The following is a 20695-nucleotide window of genomic DNA, read 5'->3' as shown; positions in this document are numbered from 1 at the left end:
CCGATGCTGGTGCAGCAGGTGCTGCTGCCGCAGATGCGGCTTCTGGTGCTGCTCGTGCCGCAGGTGCGGCCGCTGGTGCTTCGGAGACGTGTCTTCTACCATGCCACATACTTTGCTTTTGCCATTACGCCACCCGACAGGCTTTCGAACAATGTTTCGGCCCGCATCTGATCTTCCATCAGCAGAACGTCGATTTCAGCCTCACTATAATTCTTCTTTTTACATGTTTCTTTCTTGTTTCCCATTGTCAAAGAGAGTTTGTGCATTGAGGATGCGCTCCGTTTGTGGCCCATGATATAGTAATGAGTTATGTTTAATTCAAGTATATAATATGTAAATAGTAATAATAGATACGATATGGTAATGAGTTATCACCTAACATATCAATGAAGGAGGATGTTTGAACAGATAAGCCTTTGCTTAGTGATTGAAAATGCAAGCTTCTGGGCAGGTGAAGATGTTGTAATGCTAGAGTGGTTACTGTGATGTTGTTTTATCCTCTCTGTGTGGTCGCAGTGCACCCAGATAATGGTTGCACATTCTGTATAGAAAGTTAATGAGATCTCATGTGATAATTAGAATTAGAAACACACTGATTGTTCTGCACTTTGTGTAGATTGGTTTTTATGTACAGCAGAAGAATCTGAGAATCTGAATCCTGTGAACTTGATGATAAGATGGCGAGCTATACCCAGATTTTGGATGCGGTGTGGCCAACTGCGTGATCCAGATCGAACCTGATTAGCAAACCACGAAAACATCAGACCCCAGTCCTGCCCGTCAGGAAGGCAGGTAGTACACACATAGACCGGACCAGAACGGAACTCCCGGAACTTTCAAGCGCACACACACTGAAATGGACTGAAGGACCCTATCCTGGAACTTTCAAGCACACACACTGAAAAGATCTATTCTTCCTTTTTTTATTTTTCACTGTTTTACACTGATTTGTGCATGACCACATCTGAAGCAATAAACTGGTCATTTGTTCAACTGTTCCTTGTCTTAGGCCTACCTCTCCTACGAACCTAGGCAGATATCTAGTGCTTTTTCTATTACTAGCCCCAGACAAGTGCTACAGGTGTATCTGTTGTTGCCATGTATTCTAACCCATCATGAGTCGAAAAATAACGTAATGAAGTGTGGGGGGTCTCTCCCTACAGAGCATGCCAGTGGCTCCTGCTAGGTGTCCTCGAATCCTCTCCTCCAATGAAACATTACACGGATCAGATGGAAAATGTTAGCAACCTTGAGATTTTATGTTGAGAATGGTCCATTATTTTCTGTTGCAACAACCACATTTGCATGTCACAAATGTGCAAATATACAGACCCTATTCTCATTAATATGTCATTTTTACCTTATACAGTCTCAACTTGCCAAAAACAGACATGCTGTGCATACAGGGAGATTGTTTGCATCAGAAATGCCAGTTTCCTTGTATGGCCATTCCATGTGTGATGTGGTTTTGCAAAGGTAGGGAGCTGCAAAATCACAGGAGAGTGGCTATTTTTAGCAGATTACTTTTACAGATACAAACATAACAATTGTATCTCCAAGTGGTGAACGTTTGAAAATGCAAGCTGTGGTGTGTGGATATTCTCAATTTGTTTGTGATGTGAGCTATTAAAGTGAGGCCTACCAAAGCAGTTACATGGTTGTGTCTCATTTGCAAACAATATCATTTTATTGAGACTAAATGGTTTCTTTTAGGAGGCAGCAAATATTAACAAAAACAAGAACATTTATATATTTTTCATTAAAAAACGTGTATAATGCATCTCCTGATGAAGGCATAACCTTAGTCTTTTTGTTTTGGTGCATAGATTGACTAGCCATTACATTCAAAAATGGAGGAGATTTTCAATGTACTAATAGAGCCACATGGTAAACTACAAGAGAGGTTGTTTGTGCTTCTATCTTAAGTCTAAAAGATTTCATTCGGTGCTAAAATTCACCACAAAACATGCATTCATCTTCCACATCTTTCATACTGCAGTAACATCCCACAAGGCTCCTTCTCTAAGTGCAGTTACTCGCAATAAGGATGAGTCTTTCTCTCTATTCACTGAGTGAGTCAAGTACAGGAACCACAAAAATAAGCAAAAGTAAAATAACTAGATCCCAAGATGTGCGTATGTTTCCAGTTAAAATAAGGGACTGGTCTCTCTTAGCAGTTCATGTCTTTCTCCATGGCCTCTACGTTGTTCTGCAGTTTATAGGTGGACCACTTGTGGAGGCGGCTGTAGAGGGGCATCCCCTGGTTCTCCCGGTACAGGTACACCCCAGTGATCCGGTTCCACTCCAGGCTGGGAATCTGGGTCTTGGCGTCGGCCGTGTTCTCCAGGAGCTCCTGCTCGTCCTTGTCCAGAGCTGCAAACCCAAAGAAACTACGCACGTTGCGAATGGCCTGGATGTGCGCGTGGGCGTCCATAGTGCGACTGAAGACTCTGTTTTCCTGGGAGCGGAAGTGGGACCAGTACTCCTCCTGCTGGTAGCCCAGGGGAGAGCAGCAGTGCCTGAGGCACAGCATCAGGAACACGGAGAGGGCCACAGACCCCACAAGGATCCAACCCAGCAGCTGAGGGGTAATGACAGACACACCGTTACACACACACACACACACACACACACACACACAGATACACACACACACACACACACACACACACAGATACACACACACACACACACAGATACACACACACACACACATACACACACACAGATACACACACACAGATACACACACACACACACACACACACACAAAGAGATAGAAAAGTCACTTGGATTAGAGTGCAGTATTAATTCTTAAAAACACAAATTCTACAAGACCAAAAACAATGATCCAGTGATTCAGAATTCAATGTTCCCCAATACGGGTGGCAAGATAAACCACAGCTACCAATACAGATAGAGATTCCCTACAACAAACTCAGAGAGAGTGATGCTGTAGCACTAAACTAATGCCAGGAAACCATTAACTGGCAAAGGGTCAACCTCAGCTCGTTTGCTCTCATACATAAATGCCAATGATTTTAAAACCAGTTTTTGCCTGAAGTGTATCCTGTGTCTAATTAAACTTACAGCCTGACAGAATATGTCTGAATGTCTCAGACCTAGACTCAGTCACCTCCACGCTCACCTTTATCAAATGGTTCTACAGCAAGTCCTACACTTTCAATTAACTAGGCAAAAGGCAAAGATACTGATAGCTTTAACAGTGTCTTTCCCAAGCTCCGTAATCTCACAGAACATGAGTTTTACCACTTGCCTAAACTTTCCTTCATTTCCTCCGAAATAAAAGAAATTAACTCTTTGGGAATGCCAACTTTCCTGTAATAGTAGACAGAATTTCCCTTAATATTTGACAACCTTGCCCATTTGAGACTTGTTTTAAGCTGTTACCTCTCACCACCAGCCACCCACTGACTATCACCTGCATCGTCATGGTGAAAGCTAATGGTGAGTCAATGCATCCAGCCATGATATGAATCTCTAACTGCTGTCAAAATGTAACTCTCATTTTCCAAACACCCTGAAAAGCCCAGGATTCTTGCTTTCTGCACAGAGAGATCAGTTAAATGATTCAATCATAGAATAATAGAATGTACCAGAACATTCTAAAACGTCTTTTACACCAACAGAATTACAACATAGTCACAGGTTTAGAAGCAACAAAAACTGCAAACCACACATTTAAGAGGGAACTCGCTGCTACAGTCAGACAGATGTTTCAGCACCGATCTTTTATCCTTACCGTCAAGATATTTGCAATTGGGCAATTGGGTTAACTCAAATTTTCACGTCTGCATTTAGAACAGACAGACCTTACTCATGCAGGGGAGAAGTTAGCTAAAGATAGCTGAAAGAAGTTGCTGAACACCAAAGCTGGGTAGAGTAAGCAAAAGCTGTGCTCAAGTGAAAGTATTGTTATTATATAATAATAATGACTCAAGTAAAAATACCCATCAAGATAATTACTTGAATAAGAGTACAAATGTTTGTCATAAAATTAGTGCTCAAGTAGTGAGTAACTTCATATGATATTCTTTTTTACACCTATTAGGCATTTGTATTGTATTCAAATGTGGGGTTATGCCCAAAATATTACATTTTAAATGCTTCTCCAATAAACACAACATAACATCTGCACACATCTGCACACTCAAGTCAATCTATTTTCAAATATAATATAAATAATATGAAACATCTATTGTAGACTGGAGAGCTGCTGCTGACCATCGGGGTGTCCTATGTGGAATGTCTTTGTGGTGCTTGTCTTGCCATGTCCTGATCCCATGCAGCCCATTGTTTCACTGACTTCCACTCAGAGACTCATGTTTTTCCATAGATTTCCTTTTAATATAAAAGTAGCAAGACATGTGTAGCCTAATGTAACGTAATATAAGTAGATTTTGTAAACCGTACATGAACTCGAGTAAGAGTTGAAAGTATTCTGCATTAAATTTACTCATATAGGTATAATTTATTAGGAAAAAAAAAACGTATTTACATGCAATGGAGTAAAGGTAGCGTGTTACTACCCATCTCTGTTGACCTCTTACAATTAGAAATAAATCCAATCACTAGAGCAACTCCTTTATTATACAACTGATAGAAGTGAATCCCTTGGGATACATTCAACACCTCAAGAACCATTACAACTACTACTACTACTAAACAAAACACGTCTCTCTCTTTTAACAGAACTAAAAATCAAGACAAAGCCAAGCATACAGCTTTTAAATTACAGATTGAATCAGTGCTGAAGTCATGGACACTGCTGTGAATACTACTGAAATGAATACTACTGCCAAACTACTGTACCTGGGACTCGTACTTCAGTCTCCTCTCAATCACGCTCCAGAACTGCAACAGCTCTTCAGGAACATCTTTGCACGGAAAGCCAGCCATGACTCCCGGCACATCCGAAATGTTGCTGGGGAAGTCCGTAATGGACGCTGGGTCCACAAACTCACTCAAGGCGCAGACGTAGGCCTCACCCCTGAGCAGCGACAGCACTGACCAGGTGATGGGGGCCACGGCCGCCCGTCCCACAATGGAGGCCAGCAGTGCAAACAGGGCCACCCCTGAGAGCTTCCAGCACCTTTTCAGCCGACACTCGGACAGAATGTCCCACGTGTTGTGGTTGAGCATCACCCCCACAAGGAAGAGGACCAGGGCAGGCACACCCATGGCCGCCAGGCCGTACAGGTAGTTCCGAGCCGGGGAACATGGGCAGTGAAAGGCGAAGACGTTGTAGGCAGTCTGCCCGGCAACCGTTCCCAGGGCGATGAGCCCGTTGAACATCATCACATCCTTGCTCTTGAAGAAGAGGGAGACGAATTTGAAGTTCTCGGCAACGAGGGCAGCCATGGTGCCAGGTTGTGTAGGGGGGTTTGTAAAGCAGAAAAAGCAGAGAGGCAGATGATTCTTGTTCCTTCCTCTATTGTGGTTCACACATCAACCTTTAACCAATAAGAGAGACAGTGTAAGGTAAACAGAGTTCGGACAGAGAGAGAGAGCACGGATGGATCAGTTTTCAGTATGCATACAAGCTATGACTAACATGCAGAGTGTTTATTCGATGTGACTTGACTCAGGTCTCAGGTTGCAGTGGAACACATGGTGAGATGGACAGCTGGATGCTGTGCACTAGCTTTCTTTTAGACAGGATAATTCAACGACCATTCAACAGCCTGTTTCCCTCAGTGCCCACACACACACACAAACACACAGACAGACAGACAGACACACTCACTCACACACAGACAGGCAGACACATTTAACCTTTACCATATTCCTTATATTCACAATACACTTTAGGCTGCACATGTACAATTTCTTCAAGACAGCATGCAGATTTGAGATATAACTAGATTTGCATTTCCTGCAGGAAATACCAGTGCATGCAAAGCAAAATGTTTTATATAAATATAAAGTAAAAGATTGAACACAATTCAATACATGAAGAGAGGGACAGACAAAAGAGAAGGAAGGCAAGAAGATAGAGGAGTAAGAGCTGTGTAAAGACTGTTGGATTGAAAGAGAGAGAGAGAGAAAGAGAGACAGTATGGAGTGTGCGATTGGGAATGTGATAAGGACATAAAGACAGACAGAGTTAAAGAAAGACAGATGGATGGAAAGATACATAGATAAAGAGAGAGTAGATGCTAAGGTGTTTTGGCAAGAAACGTGAAAAAGAGTGGATACATATGAAGAGAATGAGATAAGACACTGAAGATGGAAAAGAGAGAAAATAGAGTGAGAGAGAGAAGAGAGATGGAAAGAAAAGCAAATAGAGTATGGAGGGTGCCTCTTATCAGTACTCCTAGTTCTACAGTTAGGCTATATTGAGAGGGACAGAGAGAAAGGGACAGAGAGAAAGGGAGCCTTTATATTGACAGTCCACAGTTAAGTGCAGGTGCAAGGCACATTAAAGGTCCAGTGAGTAGTTTTTCAAAACATCTGTTGGTGAGGTTGCTGAATTGCAACCAGCTGAATACTCTTCCCTTTACAAGCATGTGCAAATACCTACGGTGGTCGTCATATGCTATAACAACTTGAAAAGCACTATCTCGATCTGGTGTTTTGGTTTGTCTGGTGTGGGTTACTGTAGAAACACGGCGGTGTAACATGGCAGACTCAGTGAAGTGCTCCCTATGTAGATTCAACAGGCTAATTCGAAGCTAACGAAAACACAACAATTCAGTTACAGCCAATTATACACAAATGGAAAACATGATTATGAATACTATATCCCTTTTCTACAAAAAAACAGATGCCACTTAAAACTACACACTGTATCTTTAACTACCCCGTAAGGATGTCTATGGGACAATTTTTACTATTTTTTCTTTACTATCTCAAAAAGTATAAAGTGTAGAAAAATGAAAAATCATTGTCTTATTTACAAGACCAACACAACAACTTTTGAAGTAAGTTTTTATGTTAAGCGGTTCTTGCCTTATTGTTCCTGGAAGAAGAAGAAGCTTGCCTAGGATGAATTGCTTTGCTTACACTGTAAGAGGAAGAAGCAGCTTGCTTAGGAAGAACAGTACAGTCATTGCTTTGTATGAACTGTAATTAGCAAGCATACTCCCTGGAAAAGAATAGAGCCAGTCAAACTTACGCTTGATCATGATCCTGAGGAGTTCACCGCTCTTCTCAAACAGCTGTCCATGGAATTGACGCTAGCTTCCCTCGGTACAGTGCTAATAGGCACTATTAGCTGAATGAATACTAGATGTATCTGCTAGTATTTTTGTCTCTAAAACTTGGTGCCCATGTTTGGGGCAGACAGGGAGAGGGAGAGGGAGAGAGCGGGCTATGACTCAAAGGAGGCAGGAACAGGCATCTGGTTTCCTCCCCAGTGGAAAAAAAGAGATTTTTTAAAGTGGAAACATGTGGGGTGTGCCACGACATCGCATGGCTGCAGCCCTCAAATGCAGAGATCCAAAAGTCCCTCCAGCTAGTATGTCCAGCAAGAGAACTTGTGATTTTAAGAACATTCCACAAAACAAAAACACCCTAAATGGCCTTACAGTCGGAGGTGTAGACGTCGTTTACGCGCCTTTTTACATACAAAACAGCCTTTACTCAACTTTTTATGATCGTTACTTTTCATCATGCACATTAAAAGTCTGATTCAAAAGTATACCGTGCCGTTCACTGCATTAGGCCTACAACAGCACACCACACTGACCTTTCCAACAAACTGGCACACGCCCCTTCCCTTCCTTTCCCTCCCCTCCCCCATCAGTTATTGCTGATACTGTAATGACAACTGCAGCGCAGAGGCTCAGTTATGGCTAGCAGATAGTATAGATTGCAATAGTTCTTTGCAACCCCCTAAAAAAAAAAACATGGATAGAGGTTAATATGCCGAGGTGGTAAATATGCAGTGTGGTTCATTTTTAAATTACGAAAACATGAGTTATTATAGAGCACAGGCTACCATGTTCGCTCGGGTTACAGTAAATGACAGCACCCTAGTGTTGGTCAAATTAGCCAAAAACCGTTGAGAAAACTCCTGCCGCTCATAATCCATACTCAACCTGATCTCTGTCAATTACACCAATATAAACATTACTCTCTTCACCTGCACATTTTTTTGTCAACAACTATTATTATTATTATTATTATTATTAAGTAGGTTTTGATTTGCAAGATTTCCAACTTTTAATTCTGGATTGTATCCATTGTTTTGTGTCCTTTTACAACTTGTGACCAACCACTCACGTTTGCAAAGGGACATAAATCTTCAATAAGTAAAGAGTGAATGAAACAACTAAGATAAAATTGTAAATTGTTGTCAGTACGACAATAACTACAAAACGTATAAAGAAATATGTCTCATCATTTTGTTCTAAGAAAAAGAACAAATGCAAAACTATTTCCGAGTCACAGCTGCATTCAGCGCCAGAAAAGAAATGGGGCAGATATGACCCAAGGAACACTTTAAACCCACTTCCATGTCACTGATGTTGGAACCTGAGGTACCTTTTCCTCACCATACTCAAACAGTCCAATGTCTCACAATGCGCTGACGTAGCTCCCTCCCCCATCCTTGCAAGGTAAAGTTTCTCCAAACCTTTTCAAAAAGGATAAAGATCATCCCAATTTCCTAATCTCTTTTTGAGTCAGACCCAGATCAAAATGGTGTTGCTGATTGTTGACTTGTCATCTGAAAATGATCACATGGGATCACTTTTATCCAGATGTTTCAAGAACTTATTAATTTTATAATTAGGCCTCTATATTGCCATCTGCTGGCCAAAAGATGTTATAACAAGTAATATTACACATAAGTAATGGTGCATTATGCAATGTTATCTTTCTTTTAAAACTAGTTTAACTTTGATACAGCTGCTTTATTATCTCGTCAACTAAACAAAATATAGTATATCAGTTGATTATTTTAAATAATTTCATCAATGGAGAGTTGAATGTCCGGGGGTTTAATAGTCAAATTCAAAATGTTCAGGGGTCTTCATGAGCAGACTAGTCCATAGTTCAGTTTCATTTGAAGACAAGTTTGCTGTTCTGTTTAAGCAAAGTCAACTTAATTTGTTCTCCTGCTAGAAAATACCACTTTTCTGCACCTCTCCATTTCCTTGTCAAAAGCATGAGCTTTTTTGAATCCTTTAACATGGCATCTTCATGGCTGTCACTGCTTGTAATTATCCAATGAGTGTTTATTAGCTGATTAAGTTTACTGGAGAGTTAAACAATGCAACCATTCCCAGTGTTAGAGGCTTTGTAGCTAAATCAACCACAACACTTACGTTGGATTTTGGTTTTCGAAGACAGTCACTCAAAGGAGCTTCAAAGGAGTTGTTTGAGACTGCTGAAAAAGTGAGTCAGTGGTTGTGGCTGATGCATGGAATACTCCTTCATGTACAGAGATGTAATTCACTTTTGCTCTGACATCCTGCAGATGATGAAACAGATAGGCCGTGTTGTTTGCTGTTTCCATATGCACATGGTTTATCTGCAAAGTTTTCAAACATTAACGTATAACAGAAAGCTACAGCGAAGCTGAAAATATGTGCTGTGTCATCATCTAAAATGGCCAGTCAGCCAGTGCTATCCCTACCAGGTCACCTAACCTATTCTAACACTTGCCATGTACTATGTCTGATTCAAGAGAGTAGACACAGACCGTGCTGTAAACAATCCAACCAAGCAACACATTGCGTCAGGAGCACAGAAGGGAAGGGTGTAATTTGAATGGTGTTGAGCTCAAATATCAACAACCTTTCCCCAGAATTGCGGAGTAGACTTCAGTAAGCACAGTAAAGTTTTGTCTACCATGTCAGAATGCACAGACCTGCCCTGATGTGAAGTCATGGATAAGCGTCTGCAGCTGCGACTCTCCTCCTATGTTTTTCAAGTGGCGAGTGGTGTGAGTCATCAATTGAAGTATGCGTTGGTGGTATAGTGGTGAGCATAGCTGCCTTCCAAGCAGTTGACCCGGGTTCGATTCCCGGCCAACGCAGATTACCTTTTGGTGTCAGATGTTTGAAGCTTAAACTTGCTCAGCATAAAACAAACCTATAACCTTAGGGGGTTTATTGATATATTTAGGATGAAGTACATGTAATTGGGATTCTAAAATTAAGTAAAGAATCTTGACTTGACATAAAGCTCAACTGTACATCAAGTATTATGCTGGGGAAAATGTCAGTATTAGATATCAGGAGTATGGCCAGATATCAGCATTGAGAAGCATTATAGGCATGGAAATATTACAAGAGCCTGATACCTTTCAAAGTAAAGCAGACATGACATAGAGGCCTGCCTGAACAGTTTTGGAAGCAAACATTGGGGTGTTTCCTGTCAAAGGGGGAGGGGCTGGGATGAGGGACTCCAGGGTTTGCAAATACTTGAGAAAATTACTGACTGAAAGGTTTTTAAGTAGTGGCTTGTCTCACTGAAACTTTGCATGAATAAGCCTGTTCTTTATTGTAACTTTCAGGGAGATGAACTGACGAAAACACCAAATGACGTTTAGGTATGTTTCAGGCCTATGTGAAGTATTCGTCAGGCAGATTTTACTCAGAATACTTATGCTTAAGCGTTGGTGGTATAGTGGTGAGCATAGCTGCCTTCCAAGCAATTGACCTGGGTTCGATTCCCGGCCAACGCATCATGTTATTTTTCTCCCATTCAAGATGTTGGCCCATGGTAATTATATACAAAGGCATTTGGTTGACATAAATGTACGGCCCTTGAAGTTATCTTAGTCTATTGGTTTGTCTTGTCTTCGGCTTCTGAAGAACCATAGTATCTACTGTCCAAACATCCCTTAATCGAGGCACTTCTTCAATGGTACATTTGAAATCTGACATGTATGCTGCAGAGCACATTTTAAGAGTTTAACATCTGTAGAACAAACTAGGGGTGGGCGATATGGCCCAAATCTTCTATCACGGTATTTGTAATTTTATATCACGGTTGCGGTATATATCACGGTTTATTATACGTAGGGTGACCAGATTTGATGCAGAAACAATAATGCCATAATAGGCTATTGGCCTAAGCAGTAGTGGCCAGTATAGGCCTACTTTGTACTGAACTTTTCCATTGAATCATTGAAAACCAAGTGCATGTAAAAAAATATATATATATCTTTCTGTGGCATTTAGTCCAGTGCTTCTGTGGCTTTCAGTAGTTCTTTAATGCACTTTCAGAAGATAACTCAAGTGTCACTTTCTTTTCAATGTTTGTCCATATGTTAAAGCAATAATGATGAGAAAAACATTTTCTTTATATGGCCACATATTAAAATAAGAAAATTAAGAAGTTGGCCATTACACTAGACACTTTTCAGTCCATATTTTTCAGTAGATTGAATCTTTCCCAACAGTGGAGGATTACTCAACAAGTAGGCATGAAAGTCCTTGCAGGTCATGTGCTTAAAATTTGTACTGGGTATCGTACCAAAGGCTCAAAATGATCCTATTTAGAGGAAAATGATCGTACACGAGTCAAACGCATAAAATACAGCTATCTCTCTACACAAATAGACGCACAACACTCCAGACATTAGCCAGTTTGTCCTCGTCGTGGCTAGTCAGCTAGTTTCCATAGCTCCAATTACACTGGCAATGGTCAATGGCCTCAATTTGGCTAGTCAGCTGGCTTAATTGGAGCTATGGATATAAAACCTAGCTATGGAGCTATGGAAACAAAGCTTAGTTTATTCACATAGTTCTTTTTCAGAGGTGAAAATTGCCTAAAAAAATCCTGGACGATTTTGGAATCTCTGCCGGACCCATTTTTTAGGTCTCAAAAAGAGGACATGTCCTCAAGCCTTTGGTACTGTCGGCAGAGAAAACGTATGGCCCAGAGATACTGTATTGAAACCGGAGGTCGTCACTTTACTCCGGTCTCTGGTTGGATAAAACACATGACCTGAACAGAAATGGACAAGGACTTTTGTTTTATTCTTAAGGAACCATGTCGATGCCTGACTTTTAATGTTGTGTCACGTTGTTAGAGGTCAAGTTCAACATTAACAGCGATTGAATTACACTTGTGTCGGTGTAATCGCTAGCGGTAAATAAACGTTAATAACTTGAATGACTGATAAAGGATATATGTTACACATCACAAACACACACAATCGATGGGTTTTGGGGGGAAATGAGGTAATTGGTTAGCTTAAATTACAGTATCTTAGGCGAGCTAATTGACCTAGCTAGCTATACAGTGTTTGGGCAGCTCAAGGTAGCTATACGGTGTGTTGGTTAGCTCAAGCTAGCACTCTCACAGACACACACACACAATCGATGGTTTTTGGGGAAAATTAGGGTATTGGTTATCTTAAATTACAGTATTTTATGCAAGCTAATTGACCTAGCTCTGTACTATACAGTGTTTGGTAAGCCTGCTGTCAAACGTAAGATGTCGACATTGCCTCTGACGTCCCGGAATTAACAGTGCTAGCTTTGTGTTTGGTCATATAGCTTCGTAAAAGTTCGGTTAACAAGTCACTTGTGTGTTTAGTTGTATGACTTCGTAAAAGTTAGGTTAACAAGTCAATTGAGTATTGAGCCGTATAACTTCACAAAATTAATAATAATAAAAAAAAAAACGATTGTTTAAAAGTCAGGCGATCAACCTAATTTCTCAACGAAAATGTAAAGGTCCTGTTATCAGCCAATCAAACAAAGTAAATCACCCACTTCCGGTTTCAATACGGTATCTCTGGGCCATACGTTTTCTCTGCCGACAGGTACCATCCCAGTATACAATTTTTAAGCACATGACCTGCAAGGACTTTCATGCATACTTGTTGAGTTATCCTCGACTGTTGGGAAGGATTCAAAAGAGGACGTCTGGTCACCCTATTTTACGGCTCTTCAGAATGTTTCAAAAAGTTTCGTTGATTTGAATGGACCACCCCAACGTTTGCAGGTCTGTCATTTCTTTATATTCACCGCTGCGAAAAAGTTATGACCGCTGTCATTGGCAACGGCTTTTGTGCTTCTAATTCACATCTTTCATATCATTCCATCAAGTAGTCCGGTCATTTAACGTAACGGAAAGTCATTGTAACTTGAAGTCAGCAGGTAACGGGTTGCTACGCAACACCTGAAACTTTAGAGTTCTATTTGCCTGAAGAACTATTTTTTCTAAACGGAAATCACAAAACGGCAACAAAATCGTTAAAGAGGTATTTTGGAGGAATGTCTTCTATCATTTTGGCAATAACCGTATAATAAGCGGGATTATGTATAGTTCGGCAGTCATTATCTAAAAATAAATCGATTGGATTTCAAAATAAGAGTCCACCGCGGTTGAAACGGTATTGTCAAATCTCTCTATCGGTAGACACATTTCTACCAGTGGACGGTATATACCGTCATATCGCCCCAACCCTATGTCATGGTATTTTGAAGTAATTGTATCCAGTCCAGGAAAACTAAAGCCTCGATCCTGAAGACTTCTCAATTCAACCTGTAGTCTTTGCAGTTTTGAGGTCATTGTCTCATCATTTGATTGCATCATGAAGATCATCTGCAATAGCTTCAACCAACAGTGAGAGTGTTTCAATCATTGGCTCCTCAACAGGTGCCTCAATTCTTGAAGCTTGTTCATTCATCCCTGCAGCTGTATGTTCAACAAGACTGAAGCTTTCCGTTAAATCTTTCTCAAAATGCTGTAGAACACTGCATAACCCATTCAGTACTGTCCCACAAGTTTGTGGAGATATCATTTGAGAAAGGCTTGGAGAGGCAATATGGAATCTACCAACAACTTTGACTCTGATCTCCCGAAAGACACTGTTGATGATTATAGCAACATAAGGGTGAAATTGTTTCTGAGATGAAGTACAAGACTGGTTTTGGTGTTCATTACGATTCTTTGTTCCATCATGAAAGCAGACAGAGGTCTCAGCAAAGAGTTTGAAAGGGCTGCGCGAGAAAGGCACAGTAATATGTGAGTAGCCATATTACCCCGCAGCACCCTGGGTGTCTCATGAGGAGGAAGTCCTAGTTCACAACTCATTTCACTCTGGATGCACTCTGCAATTTGCATCCTAATAGAATCACTACTTAAGTGGTCCAGTATAGCCTTCTAGTATTACTAGCCTTCTCGTTGGCCTTGCCAAGACTAGGCAATTTTGGATATCTTGTGTCAGTTGAGGCTACAGACAGTGTGTTCCCTGGTTTCATGAATCCAGGAAGTGCAGGGTTTTTATAGGACACGGACACGCCTCCCAGGTGGTTGATTATGGGCAAATCAGCACCTGGAAGACAGAGTGAAAAACAGCCACGCACGCACTCAAACACTTGAAATCACACACATACGCATTCATGCACACGCATAGACACCGACAAAATAGGAAGAGCTGACGAGCCCAAAGGGGTCCGTCACAGTATGCATATAAAAGTAAATCAGTATCTTACTCCTTACCTGTCCATTCATATCTATTCAAAAACCCTGCTTTGGCTGGTAGAGGAGCAAGGCGTCTCAATGTGGGCCACCTCTGCAAAGGTTCTTTCTGTGATGTTTTAGCTACAAGAGATATTAAACAAATCATTTACAATTACAGAGGCAGTTGTAGCTCAAACAAGACAGTCTTGAGGCCGTGTGCTAATACTGGCCAGTACCACTAGGGGGAGCTCCAGAGTCTGTTCCATGACCAGACAATGTGTTCTGTGACCGGTCAATGCCTCTGACACCTTGCACTCACTGCTGGGGCCCTGGCACAACAACTAAGTTGGAACACTAAAAGCTGTGACATGAGTTTAGAAAGCCAATGTAATGTTAATGCAACATATAATTAAAAACATATATAGCCTACTATATACATTGCAATGTTTAAAAAAAGACTAAAATCAGCTAGTCTACCAAATAACCTACCAAATAAATAATAAGGCTTACATCGCTGCACATATGGCTATAGAATATTCGTGTTTTTCATATACTTTCTAAGTAGTTGCAACTCATGTGAATTCCTCCTCCACAAGAATGTATCACATTCAAACCACGTTCATTAACACACAAATGGCCAGAAAGGCCCTTCCTGTCTGACATTATTTCATATCTAGGTAGACCCCATACTGTTCCCCTTCCTATCACGCCCCGCCTTACACCTTGAACTAGATGCTCAGATACACCCATTATGTTAAATTGTGTATTCTACCTTCATATAACTGAAATGTAACGTGTTGTTACGTCTCACTACTGAACAGCTAACCCACTGTAGCATATATATTTATATATTTATCCCTGCACTTCTCGCACTCTCCACTTCTTCTTTGCACTACTGTTGTGCAACATTTCACAGCTACTGTATATAGCCATTCCGCCTTGTACATACTTTCTTAAACTTCTTAGAGCATAGCACTGTTGCACTGTTTGTTTTGTATTGTATTGTATTGTGTTGTATATTTTGTGTAAGCACACTGAGAGTAACTTTACCAAGTCAAATTCCTTGTTTGTGCAAACTTACTTGGCCAATAAAACCTGATTCTGATTCTGATTGTGTTGGAGAAAAATATCATACAGAACACTTAGGTTCTGCTGTGAGTTTGCCGTGTGGAGACACCAACCGCTACGTGTGGTGAGAGAACGGAGTAAGGAGTGATGCTGGATCATTAAGGAGACATCGCAGCCTTTGACGACAAGGCCAACACAGAAGAGAAACTACCTCCTTATCATCTCTCCTTCTCTCTCTCCATCGTAGTGTGTTGTGTGTGCTTCTGGTCTGTTATATAGAATACGGAGATTAAACCAACACCCTACCCATCAGACCGGCATTCTATTGAGTCCTTTGCGCAACTAACTAAATAGCTCCAACGATCTTTCAGTTGGTGTTGATCCAACAAATCTTTCACTGCTTGTCAGCTAGCCCAAATGCTGAAGTGCTGAAATGAAGATATACATGGGTCTATTTACCTTGACTACGTTAATGTAACAGAAACAACAATCAGTGTTGATGTAGACACTAATTGTCGCCTAGTCACTCATATTTTATTCATCATTGTTTTCATACAATATGCAGCCTGTAGCGTCCACCATCTTGGCCAGACTTTTTTGTTAGTCCCGACTTTCTAGACAATATCACCGACATAAGGAGGAATGGCCACCCATCTCTCCTGACCTCAACCCAGGATCCTGAGCAGCCAGGTCTCCAACAGAACACAACCAGATATGGAATGTAGGGTAGGAATGCAGGGTAGGGTTCACAGTAAGATGCTTTTTTTCACTGCAAGTGCTCGATTGGTTGTCAATGGAACAATGTAACAAGGGGAAAAGCTTGACTTTTGTAATGTTGCATTTAATTGAGTGAGGCGCAAGCAGAAACACATGAGCCACCTGGCATTCCATGTTAAGAATAGGTCATTTTTTTGTTGCTATCTAACTAACTGTAACATATCATAGCGATGACACCCACAACCAATTTCCCAGTTAGAAATATTAGCAACACACCTCATGTTTTAGAGACAAAGAAAAGTGTTCCACAGTGAACAGCCCCTAATCCATATATTTTATGGAGCTTACCTGTTGATTTAAAGAATTTTTGATCCAGATATTTTGTTCGATCCTCATTCTTTACCCTCATCTTCTCCAAATCCCCTAGGGTTTTCGTCAATTTGTTAATTTCTGCCTGCTGTGCCGCAACCCTGCGGTCCATAATGATCTTTTCCTATAAATAAAAGAAGGAACATTACAAATTGAAGGACATAGCATGAACAACACATTACTGTACAATCATTTCTAACGGCCTCACCCTTCGGCTCCTTTTGTCCTGAATTTCTCTTTGGTATCTGCTCCTATTCAACTCGTGTTTTATTTCAAGTTCACAAAGGTGTAGCCATGCTCTGTCTTGCACACTCAAGGTCTGCTGTACCTGTGTCATTCATTAAAACAAAAGCTATCCATTCTATTCTATCCAGTCTATTTACTATGTATAAGTTAGAATCAATCATTCTGACTTAAAAAGAAACTGCAAAATCACCACAAAATATGCACTCTGGATAGATGACATTCCATCAAGAAATGTGAGGCTGTTCTTACCATTATTTTAGGAAGTTTTCCTCCCTTCAGGAGTGTATCATTCTCTTTGATCATCTTCTTCTTAGTGGATCTTCGTGGTTGTCTTTGAATATACATGTTTGTTTTATTTAATATGAGAACAGTATGTCAAAATATTTTTTTTACTTCTTAAAATGACATTGTCACAGTACTTCATAATTTACATAGGCCTACACGAATAGTCAGTATTTGTAAAAATATCTTTTACTTACCCCAGTCCATTATGCTGCTGCTGTAGTTCATCATGTCTTGGAGGCTCATTCGTTTGTAAAAAGGTTCTGATATCTTCCAGAGTAATGTAATCTGAAATCCCACCCTGCTCTCCCAGCTCAAGAATTTTTTTCATACTTTCCTTCTGAAAATGGAATCATAATAGTAATAAAAAAGTGTTTGCTATAGCTGGAATAAAACACATACTATTGTTTGAAAATCAAACTGAATTGATATGTACCTGTTGTTTGGTTTTAAATTCATTTTTGACATAATCCACATAATTTTGGTACGTGTTGTATTCCTTGCGAGAGCATATTACCTATAGGCATATGATTAGGAAAAACAGATTCGAATGTAAATGACTGTCACTTATATTTTCCCTTTTGCACAGTGGCAGCTCCTGAAAAAATTCTCAGGGGGGGGGGCAATTTTTGGATAATTATCAAGGCAACCCATTCAGTAGGTACAAGACAATTGTATCAATTTGTTGTCAGCTGATTAACTCATACATCAATACCTTTTTGTCCACTAGATGGCAGCACACAACAGAAAGATTTACCCTCTAGCTACATAAGAGTAGCTAGTTACAGGTGGAAAGCTATGGAAGAAAGTTGCATCCAGGAGCCTTCATAAGCAAAAATGATGTGGCTTCACAATACAATTATCCCACTTTTTCATTATTCACATGTCTCAAATGTTGTATGATGTAACATAGCTTAACAGGACACATATGTCCAGTAACAACATAAAGAAGAGGGCAACATATAAATCAAAACCATCAATATTTGTTGACTGATCTTGAAAGTATTGGCTTACAAAAGCAAAATAAGTCATCACATAGAAAATAACTCGGTGTTAGTGCAAGTTGCGAACAGTTACACTGTGAAACCTATGAAAAGTGACAGTGGTATATAGAAATACAGACCGCGTTAGCCACTTCACAGCCTGCTATCCACGATTTTCTTTCCTACCAATTCTTGGATGTAGGATTTCTCCCCCTTTGTAGAAAACCTGTTGAATGGATACATTTGGTCTAGGAGGTCCTAATTGTATTGTTTCCAATTTTTCTTCATTAGTACGCCGACGGGATACGCTTCCATCGCTTTGAGTGGGCGCGGTGTAGCGTGTGGAAATAGCATAACAGACTGGACTAAAGACCAAACAATCTGATTGGCCACTGCCGGGAAAAATCGCTCCTCATTTGCATAGGATTCAACTTTTTCCAACTTTTACGGTGCAAACCCATGACACCGTTACGAGCGACGCGATATTCTAAATCCCATGTATTTCAACGGGAGCCAATCCATCGTGACGTAGACCACCGTTTTGGGAGACGCGACCGTTAAAAGTTGGAAAAAGTTGAATCCTATGCAAATGAGGAGCGATTTTTCATCAGATTGTTTACGGTGCAAACCCATGACACTGTTACGAGCGACGCGATATTCTAATCCCATGCATTTCAACGGGAGCCAATCCATTGTGACGTAAACCACCGTTTTGGGCGACGCGACCGATAAAAGTTGGAAAAAGTTGAATCCTATGCAAATGAGGAGCGATTTTTCATCAGATTGTTTACGGTGCAAACCCATGACACCGTTACGAGCGACGCGATATTCTAATCCCATGCATTTCAACGGGAGCCAATCCATTGTGACGTAAACCACCGTTTTGGGCGACGCGACCGATAAATGTTGGAAAATGTTGAATCCTATATGTAACAGGTGGAACTAACCATAGGAAAAAGTTACATTAAATTTATTATTTAATTAGTTTAGAACAATTATGTCACACTGAAACACTTCCCGCCCTGCTCATGACAATACTCTAACAGACACACCTGTCCTACTCACCGGTGAGTTCGTCTAACTGAAAAGGGCACAATAACCAGAACACAAAATACCAATGCCCCGTGCCAACATACACTGAATCCACTGTGTGTTAATGACCCTAGCAACATACGGTATGTACACAAATGCAATATACTCCAAGTCAAGTTTAACACTCTTACTCCTAATTAAATGCAAAGACATTCAATTACATCATTCAAACCCATAACAGAAGTTCGTTTTGCACAATAAACATATTTCACAATCAAAGTCCAATGTTTTCCACATTCAGTATGATGTTCACTGCAGTTCACTGTTTTGCACGTTCAGTTCAAAATGGTCGAGCCACGGTCCTCAAAGTGTATTGAACTGTTCCCAAATCGGACATTACCGTCCCGGACACTTTGCTGCTCGTTGACAATGTGAGTCACATGTGGCAGGGTAATACTCACGAACCACACCATCTGTCAGTGGCGTGGGAGAGGGAGGGAGAGAGGGCAAGTGAGCTGCGGGCACATCAAGGGCCCTGTAGTGGCGAACGGCTAGCTGTCCAAGTTCCCTGGCCTGGTGAAGTCTCCGACGTTGGCGACGAGCTTGTTTCTAAATGTTTAACACTTCACTAACTAGCGAGGACATTCCGCCTCACACTACAACGTGCTATACTTTTTGACAGCGACACCGGGTGATCTTCAGTGCTGGTGGTGTAGACTCCTTCTTCACTCCAACCGTAATTATTCCGTAACACGGACACTAACAAACTTAATAAACTTAGAGCTAAACTTACAATTAACTGACTTATCTTCCTGTTATTCACTCACAATAACGTGGGAGCTCTACGGGCGCCGCCATCTTCTCTCTCGTCATTCTCCGTCTGCCGCTTGTCCCGCCCCCTCCTCTCTCTCCATTCGCCCGCGCACCAACTCTCCAGTCACTGATTGGCTGGCTATATACAAGTTCTGTTGGGGCTATTGGGTACCCCTACATTCCCCCCTTTCAAACCCTGCCACATCATAGGCCTCTCCACAAGTTGGGGTCCCTTGGTAATCCAAAGAGTCCATGCTTTCTTTTTTCCAAAATAACAGTAAGTACACATATACCTTTCAGCATATAAACACAACTTCAACATCACACACATTACATGAAATCATTACCCATACACAAAACAAACATTTGAACACTCATTTGGGTACAAAATCTTTAAACCTGCTAGGGAGCTGACCTCTGGTGCTTCTCTGGGGTCTGGCGGGCCTCTGAATAGCCTCACTATCATCCCCAGATCTATCTGCTTCGTCTGACTGTACGCCTCCATGTGACCTGCCCTCCCCAGTGCTTGGAATCCCACCCTGTTCGCTCTGCCTACTCCTAACTTCCTCCCCATCAGTGTCAGCGGTGTCGTCTTGGGAGCTATGATGGGAGTATGTATTGCAAGCGTGTCGTGTGTGGGGATAGCTACGGGGAATACACACTAAGTCATAGGCATCAGACTCTGAATCATGGGATGTGGGTCTACGCTCTCGTGTGGGGTTGGCTGGTATAGGGGTCTCAAAGACACAGGGTTTCATTTGATCCCTATGTACCACTTTGGTAGGGCCACC

The 20695-nt window shown here is 41.1% G+C and overlaps 2 protein-coding genes and 2 non-coding genes across 5 annotated transcripts; 2 read left to right on the top strand and 2 right to left on the bottom strand.

The window, feature by feature from the left end:
• Nucleotides 1–1593: 1593 nt before the first annotated feature.
• Nucleotides 1594–8249, bottom strand: calhm2.1 (calcium homeostasis modulator family member 2, tandem duplicate 1). Its single transcript, XM_012840366.3, has 2 exons — nucleotides 4834–8249; nucleotides 1594–2581 (listed from the first exon to the last, which is right to left on the bottom strand). Exons 1-2 carry the CDS (start codon nucleotides 5380–5382, stop codon nucleotides 2171–2173), a joined length of 960 nt encoding a protein of 319 aa, XP_012695820.2. The 5' UTR covers nucleotides 5383–8249; the 3' UTR covers nucleotides 1594–2170.
• A 1685-nt stretch (nucleotides 8250–9934) lies between these two features.
• On the top strand, nucleotides 9935–10006 carry trnag-ucc. Its single transcript has one exon. It is a non-coding gene; the product is annotated as a tRNA-Gly (tRNA).
• A 579-nt stretch (nucleotides 10007–10585) lies between these two features.
• Nucleotides 10586–10657, top strand: trnag-ucc. Its single transcript has one exon. It is a non-coding gene; the product is annotated as a tRNA-Gly (tRNA).
• A 3055-nt stretch (nucleotides 10658–13712) lies between these two features.
• LOC116223266 lies at nucleotides 13713–17732 on the bottom strand. 2 transcript variants are annotated; one of them, XM_042709528.1, is made up of 7 exons: nucleotides 17513–17732; nucleotides 17274–17416; nucleotides 17044–17125; nucleotides 16757–16876; nucleotides 16528–16672; nucleotides 14434–14535; nucleotides 13713–14266 (listed from the first exon to the last, which is right to left on the bottom strand). In XM_042709528.1, the coding sequence occupies exons 2-7, from the start codon at nucleotides 17405–17407 to the stop codon at nucleotides 14073–14075; spliced, it is 777 nt and encodes a 258-aa protein (XP_042565462.1). In that variant the 5' UTR covers nucleotides 17408–17416; nucleotides 17513–17732; the 3' UTR covers nucleotides 13713–14072. The 2 variants fall into 2 exon arrangements, with proteins under 2 accessions (XP_042565462.1, XP_042565463.1); XM_042709529.1 differs by lacking the exon at nucleotides 16757–16876.
• Nucleotides 17733–20695: the final 2963 nt, after the last annotated feature.

Source organism: Clupea harengus, chromosome 13, assembly GCF_900700415.2.
Source record: "Clupea harengus chromosome 13, Ch_v2.0.2, whole genome shotgun sequence".
Classification (NCBI taxonomy): Eukaryota; Metazoa; Chordata; class Actinopteri; order Clupeiformes; family Clupeidae; genus Clupea; species Clupea harengus.
The sequence above is the reverse complement of the archived record's forward strand: the minus strand, read 5'-3'. Positions and strand labels throughout refer to the sequence as shown.

Coding starts and splice junctions, on each gene's coding strand:
- calhm2.1 (XM_012840366.3), bottom strand. CDS start 5,382: ATGGCTGCCCTCGTTGCCGAGAACTTCAAATTCGTCTCCCTCTTCTTC. Junction 2,582..4,833: donor GACTGAAGTACGAGTCCCAG/GTACAGTAGTTT, acceptor ATTACCCCTCAG/CTGCTGGGTTGGATCCTTGT.
- LOC116223266 (XM_042709528.1), bottom strand. CDS start 17,407: ATGAAAAAAATTCTTGAGCTGGGAGAGCAGGGTGGGATTTCAGATTAC. Junction 17,126..17,273: donor CAGCAGCATAATGGACTGGG/GTAAGTAAAAGA, acceptor GTATATTCAAAG/ACAACCACGAAGATCCACTA. Junction 14,536..16,527: donor AAAATTCTTTAAATCAACAG/GTAAGCTCCATA, acceptor TATCTCTTGTAG/CTAAAACATCACAGAAAGAA.